Genomic DNA, 7,886 nt, shown 5'->3' on the forward strand with positions numbered 1-7,886 from the left:
CTTCACAGTGATAACATGAAAATAATACAACAAAGTTTGTTTCTAGAAGAAAATTGCGTCATCGTCCATCTTAAGTAAGGCAGATCAATAATATTGTTGAATATTAAATGTCCCCAACTAAGCAAGCCAAAAGCCAAGGCAACACTGGCAAGGAACCAAAACTCCATCAGTGACAGAATGGAGAAAAAAACCTTGGGAGAACTCAGACTCAGTCGCTCAGTTCAACGAGCGAACAGTGTGTGATTATGATCCAGGCAGCGTTACAGGTCAGAGGTCAGATTGGTCGTGTTGATGAGGCCTTCACAGGGCTGATGAGGTCCACCATCTGATCTGGATACGGCCGGGGTCCGGCGGACTGCGGTAAACAGGGAGAGACTGGTTGGGACTTCAGGACTGCGTTGTCATCGTGTCCAGGTGCAGGTCCTTCATCAGATCTGGATATGGCCTGGATCCGGCGGACTGCGGTAAACCTTGGATTAACAAAGACACTAATATTAGCGTAGACAGCATTCTTCTTATGATGTAACAAGTACATCAGGATTTATGGGAAGTGTTCCCGGTTCCGGCTGGCCTAATCTATGCAGCCTAACATTGAATTATAGAAGTCTGTAATGTTTTATGTGTATGCTAGATCAAAGAGATGTGTTTTTAGTCTAGCTTTGAACTGGAAGAGTGTGTCTGCTTCCCGGACAATGTTAGGAAGATTGTTCCAAAGTTTTGGTGCTCAATAGGAGAAGGATCTACCGCCAGCAGTCGATTTTGATATTCTAGGTATTATCAACTGGCCGGAATTTTGAGATCGCAATAGACGTGAAGGACTATAATGCGTTAAGAGCCGCTCAAGTACTGGGGAGCTAAACCATTTAGTGCTTTGTAAGTAATCAGCAATATTTTAAAATGTATACAATGTTTAATAGGGAGCAAATGCAGTGTTGACAGAACAGGGCTAATATGGTCATACTTCCTGGTTCTGGTAAGAACTCGAGCTGCTGCGTTTTGGACCAGCTGTAGTTTGTTTATTAAGCGTGCAGGGCAGCCACCCAGTAGAGCATTACAATAATCTAGCCTTGAGGTCATGAACACATGAACATCAGTGCTGTTATGTTTCACTTACATCAGCCATAAAGAGTAAACGTTTTGCTCCATCTCTTAAAAATGCACAAAAATAAATAAATAAATGCGAATTTCAGTTTAGATGCATTTCCTACCTAATGATTTAGTGGTGGAATTGCTAATTACATCTTTGTGTTTATTTATTATGCCTGAGAATAAAATTGTATTTATTTATAAGTTATATTTATTTAGTAAATTATAATTATAGTAGTAAAATGTAAATTTATTTGTAATTACATATTTAAAATACAATATTTTTTTATATAAATTTATAAAAATATATGAAATTATATATATTATAAATTATATATTATAAATTATACATTAATAATTGTAATAAAATAGTACTTGTAAAAAATTATATTTTCTAGTTGCAAATTGTTATGTATGTTAGAGCTGGCAAATTTATTAATCGTTAAGTTTATATATATATAAATGTGTGTATAAATAAATGTGTGTGTGTGTGTGTGTATATATATGATAAGAAAGAAATAATAGACAAGTAACAGAGATAATTTGAAATGAATTGTATTTTTTTTAATCAAACCTAATATTTTTCAGAAATAATTGTAATTTTTTTAATAATTATAACAAATGATAACAAATCCCTCCAGGATTTATCACAGGGAAATGTCAGTGTTGGATTCTCTTGAATATCAGTTGTTTGGACGACAAGGACACGTTAAGATTGTAGAAAGTGCAATAAAAGGAAAATGAAGAGGGAAAAAAGAAGTCAATCTATGATGCAAGATAAAAATAATTGGAGGGGGAAGGAGGGAGAGAGAAATGGTTGTGACAGAGGAAATGATGTTGTCATGAGTGCTGAAGTACCTGTATCTTAACGGATTTTGTGGAAGAACTCATAAAGTTAGAGAGGAGAGCGTTCACCAGCACTGAGCAGCGTAAGCACACGAGATTAAGCTTTATAACTTCATGTGTTCATGTTTCTACAGCCTCAAATCTTCTTCATCCACAGATGTCCATGTCCGACAGCTCACCGTCCTCCATCTGCATGTTCTCTCTCCATCACCCGTGCTCCAGCTCTCCTGACGGGACTCTTCCTCAGGACCCCATGCCTCAGATGGACTCGGGTCTGTACGGCCAGAACATGGGCTTTCCCAAGACACCGGAGCAAATGATGGGTTTGGGTTACCTGGCGTACCCGTCCTGTCTGAACACCAGCAACAGCGAACGCCCCGCGCAGCAGAATCACAACGCTCCACAGGTAACAACACACACACACACACACACACACACTGTGTGTTTCTGCCATCCTGCCTCTTATGATCAAACTGATGAATACATGTACAATGAAATTCAGCAGTGAACAATACACTGGTTTTGTTTACATCTCAACATTTCTATAAACATGTGGTTGTTTGGTGGGTTACCATAGTTAACAAGCTAAAACCATTAAAAACCATTAAATCCATTTTTCGTTTAGTCTAACTTGATGTACTAAAATAACTACAGTACAACTAAAATGTAAAAAAAAAATAAAAGAAATGTGTTGCTCAAAAAAAAAAAAAAATTACAAAAACGTATTTTATTCCAGGTATTTGCCATTGCAGCATTTCCTTTTTTTCGTTTAGTTTAACTTGATGTACTAAAATAACTACAACTAAAACTGAAATAAGAATAATAAAAACTATAAAGATGTATTTAAAAAACAACAAAAAAAAAAACATGTATAATTATATATTATACGTATAATAACTTCTAACTTATATACTTGTGCAAATGACAAAAACAACAAAATTACTAAAACTTTAACAAAAATTTAAATGGAAAATATACAAATACAACTAATTCTACATATTAATGAAACTCTAATAGTTTTTCAATTATATTAAAATAACATATAGAATTATTATTTATTAATGAATAAATGAGTAAATACTTCATATTAGTAATTATAAATTAATTTTTTTATAAAATAACATTAAGTTATTAATGATTATAAAGATAGTTATAAATGTAGAAAGAAATATTAGATAATAATTTTTTTTTTTAATAATTGTAATATATTTAGTTTAACTTGATGTACTAAAATAACCACAACTAAAACTGAACTAAAATTAATAAAAACGATATAGATGTATTTAAACAAATTATCATTTTATATTATACTTATAATAACTTCTAACCCATATACTAATAAAAAATGATAAAACAAACTGTAGTTTTTCAATTATATTAAAATAACCCTGGTTTATTAATTATGTCTGAGGATATGAGTAAAATTAATTAGTAAATAATTCTATGACTAAATACTTAATATTAGTGAATCTTAAATTAGATAGAATAGTAAATATTATATAATAAATACGTTTTTTTTTTAAATAATTTTAATATATTTTATTTAAAACATTTTCTGGAATAATTCATTTTTTTAATGTGTTTGCATGAAATTATTTGAGGCACTGAAATAATTACAATTAATAATAAATAAAGAATTGTTGTAGGGAAATATTAATGTTAGATTCCATAGAATGTTTGTGGTTTGGACAACAAGGAAACATTAAGAGAAAAGAATGTAAAAAAAAGTGTTTATAAAACTGGAAAAAGCATTTGCTAAATTAATAAATGTAAACAAGTCTTGTGTCCCATAATGCACTGTGAGCTCAATGTCCATTTAAGATTGTGGAAAAAGTGGGAGAAATGTTTATGATCTGGGAAAGAATGGTAGAATTATTTAGAATTATTTTATCTATAATAAAAACTATAAAGACATTTTAAAAAAACGTATAATTCTATATTATATGTATAATAACTTCTAACTTATATTCTTGTGCAAATGACAAAAACAACAAAATTACTAAAACTTTAACAAAAATTTAAATGGAATATATACGGATAAAACTAATTTAACATTTTAATAAAACTAATAGTTTCTCAGTTATATTAAAATGACACTGGTTCATGATTATGTCTGATAATACAAGTAAAAATAATTAGTAAATAATAATTCTATGAGTAAATAGTTAATATTTGTAATTATATATTTGATGTTTATATAATAACATTCAGTTATTAATGATTATAATGATAGTTATAAATATAGAAACAAATATTAGATAATAAATTAAATATATTAGAATTATTTAAAAACAACTAGTTTAACTTGATGTTCTAAAATAATCAAATTGAAACAAATAAAATTAATAAAAACTAACTATATAGACATATTTAAACAAATTATATATATATATATATATATATATATATATATATATAATTTCAGTGTGTACAGTATATAATTATAATTTGTTTAAATATGTCTATATAGTTTTTGTTAATTTTATTTCAGTTTCAGTTGTGATTATTTTAGTACATTATACTTATAATAACTTCTAACTTATATACTAATAAAAATGACACTTATTTTTATCACCAAAATCTATTGGAACTGGTTGTGTTTGTTTTGTAAAGTGTTCCAGTCTGTTCATCTCTGAATGAATGGCTTTCACTGAACTCTATTTCTTTTCCATTCTCGGCAACTCTACCGATCTCCAAGAAGGATTTCTCCCAGTTCCTTCTGCCGCCGCCAGTGCCCGCTCTCCGCCAGTCCACACAGAAGAGAGGTCTGAGCAAAGACAGCGTTGAGTATCGCCTGCGCAGAGAGCGCAACAACATCGCCGTGAGGAAGAGTCGTGATAAAGCTCGCCGCCGTATCCAGCTGACCCAGCAGAGGGCGCTACAGCTTCAGGACGAGAACCACAGGCTTCAGATGCACATACAGCGCCTGTCACACGAGGTGGACTCGCTCAGACACTATCTGTCACAGCGCCACCTACAGGCCAAGGAGCAGGACGACAACTGCTGAGACACTCAAGGTTCTGTTCATCTTGGTTTCACTTTATTTTCATGGTCCCTTTAAAGGTGCACTGTGTGATTTCTAGCGGCATCTAGTGGTGAGGTTGTGAACTGCACCCAACAGAAGTTATGGTAGCCGACAGGAAGTGATGTCGTCGTCTGAGTAGCCAGTTAATCAATGAGGTTTCTTTACAAAGATAAATTAAGAAATTATGTTAACTTAATTATTCAGTAAAACGATGTTATTGTGAATATTATTGTGACTTGTTCATCATTGTGTCAGTGGTTTATTCGCTGACTTTAGCTGAAGCTTCTTTACATCAAGAACAACACAGTGATGAAACGCGTTTGTCCGTTCAGGGCCACCATAGAAACATGTTGATGTAAGCGGACCCGCGGTGTGTGTAGAGAGAAACGCCTCATTCTAAGCTAATAAACACATAACGCTTCATTATGTAAGCTCTTTATACACCAATGAACACATAGTTATGAATATGATATTGCATTTCTGTCAACAGATCCTCCTAAAAACTACACAATGCACCTTTAACACATTCAGTTGATTATAAGTGACGCTGCACCTACATGTCTTCTAACTCTCAGTATAGTGTTAGTAGAGTATTAGTGGACTGGTAGGGTTGGGATTAGTAGAAGAAGTTGACATGTAGTTGCAAAGTCACTCAGGAGAATGTTCAAAAGGGACCATCAAAATAAAGTGTTACCTTGATCTTAGATTCGGGACTTTCTTATAGTTCATCAGTCCAAAGTGAACATGGGAGATAATCTACTGTGAACTAGTCAAGTCTCAACTAGTTGCAAACATCTAGAGCTGGAGTACCTGTCAGTCTGAATGATAAACTGATGTTAGTTATTAAACATCACAGCAAATCTCAACATTTTTGATTTTAAATAAATAGTTCAATCTTGTAACTCGTTTAATTTTGTATTCTTCCCGGAGAGATCGGAGATTCTGCAGTGAATATTTCTCATGGTTGGTTTATTTTTTTGAAAGTCAGTTTGTATATCGACACAATCTTTGAAAAATCGCCGAATCTATTTTTAACATGTTTTGTCCTGAATGTCTTCTCAGCTAAAGCTAAAACGTCAAGGTCACATCTTACAATAAGGAGAATTAGAAGTATTTTTCATCATTAGTTCATGTAAACTAAAGCATTTATTCAGTTTAGTTAGTTAATTCAGCATTAATATAACATTAGTAAAATCAAAAGTTGTATATGTTAATATTATTAACTGAGCTGACATCAACTAACAGACTAATAAATACTATAACAAATGTTTTGCTCATTATTAATGTATTAACTAACGTTAAATAACGAGACCTTACTGTAAAGTGTTTAACAATTATGCAAATTAATATCTGAAGCAAGAAAAATGCATTACAGACAAATTCTGGACGTCAAAAATAATTACTTTGCTAAAATAATTTGGGTTACACTTTATTGTAAGGCGTCTGTGTTACAGTGCAAGTACTGAGTAATAGTTATTAACTACATGTACTTACTATAGGGCTAGGATTAGGTGCATGTTATTATGCATCATTTATAGTTATTACTACAGTAACATGGACACTGTAAAATAAAGTCTTTCCATAATTTGTCATTAATTCATTGTTGCGTGACAGAGTTCACATGTTTTGTATGTATTTGTATTTTTATACAGTTTCAGTTTCTGTTCTTCTGACGTATATGAAAAATACTCTTGACTTTTCTATTAATGTTCAGGCGTGTGATTTTATCGTTTAAGAATATAATGATAATGGGAACTTTATAATTCTAATTCTGAACTTTTGATTGGATCTGTTGTTTTACACCAAACATACAAAACCACAGACTTGTGACATGAAAACTAGCTCTTCTATGATTATAAAAAATCCCACAAAACATGCATCAGAATCAGAGTTTCCACAGATTATCCGCACACTATCTCCAGCTTTTGCAGATCTGCCTCCTCTGAACTGAGTTATTATTTGGTCAATCTGCATTGATTGTAAATTGCACAACATCTTTCCTCCCTTCAAACGGACACGATGACACGGGTGTTTGAGCGGGAAGAGCTCAGGCCGAGCTTCAGTGGGACGGATGAGATTTCAACACATGTGGGACAGTGAGCTGGTGATAGCATCACGACACAGGGGGTGTTCAGGTCTTCCTGTGGCTTCCACTGATAGCGCTCGCTCGGGGTTATCTGGTTCTGGTTACCCGTAACACCAGATGAACTGAGGCTGATAACACACACAGGGACACATTGCTATAGCCACGTCCACTAGAGAACACTCTGACATTTATTAATTCACACAACTGTTGATGTTTGTGTGTTGTAACTTCATTCCGTATGGCTGTGGAGCAATCTGCGGTCCCAGACCTGAAATCTGCCACAGTGTGAGGAAAGAGTGTGTGTTTCAACCGAGCCTCTGTTACTCAACACAGTGCAAGAGGACAGGCTGAGATGTGAACGCTCAACACCTGAACACTCACACTCACTTTAGCTCAAATTAAACTACAATGTTTAATACATCATTTAATATAAGAATATTTTCTTTCATTTTAAATTGATATATAACTTTTGTTATAATATATTATATTGTATTATACAGAATAGCATGGCACTATCATGATACTTGTCTGAGAAACTGTAATGCTTAACAGTAGGCCTAAAGTTTTACTTTAAATTGATATATATATATTAATAAAAATTAATTATTATAATATAATAATAGGAAATTATACTATATAATATAATATTAATATATTATATGTTAAATTAAAATATAATGTAATAATTTATATATTAATTACCAGGATACTTGTCTGAAAACTATATATATATATATATATATATATATATATAATTATGGGTTTATTAAAATAGAAAATTTTAAATAGAAAATTATTATTATTATTCTAACCCCATTTGGCAAAAAATGTCTTGTCTTGAGC

General features: G+C 32.3%; 1 protein-coding gene across 3 annotated transcripts; it reads left to right on the forward strand.

Moving 5' to 3' along the window:
- Positions 1-1,913: 1,913 nt before the first annotated feature.
- cebp1 (CCAAT/enhancer binding protein (C/EBP) 1) lies at positions 1,914-6,553 on the forward strand. 3 transcript variants are annotated; one of them, XM_082184518.1, is made up of 3 exons: positions 1,914-2,015; positions 2,090-2,338; positions 4,631-5,987. In XM_082184518.1, exons 2-3 carry the CDS (start codon positions 2,090-2,092, stop codon positions 4,937-4,939), a joined length of 558 nt encoding a protein of 185 aa, XP_082040644.1. In that variant the 5' UTR covers positions 1,914-2,015; the 3' UTR covers positions 4,940-5,987. The 3 variants fall into 3 exon arrangements, with proteins under 3 accessions (XP_082040644.1, XP_082040645.1, XP_082040646.1); XM_082184519.1 differs by having other exon boundaries at positions 4,634-5,987; XM_082184520.1 differs by having other exon boundaries at positions 1,975-2,015; positions 2,107-2,338; positions 4,631-6,553.
- The last annotated feature ends 1,333 nt before the right edge of the window (positions 6,554-7,886 follow it).

Source organism: Leuciscus leuciscus (assembly GCF_965113295.1).
Source record: "Leuciscus leuciscus genome assembly, chromosome: 11".
NCBI classification, from domain to species: Eukaryota; Metazoa; Chordata; class Actinopteri; order Cypriniformes; family Leuciscidae; genus Leuciscus; species Leuciscus leuciscus.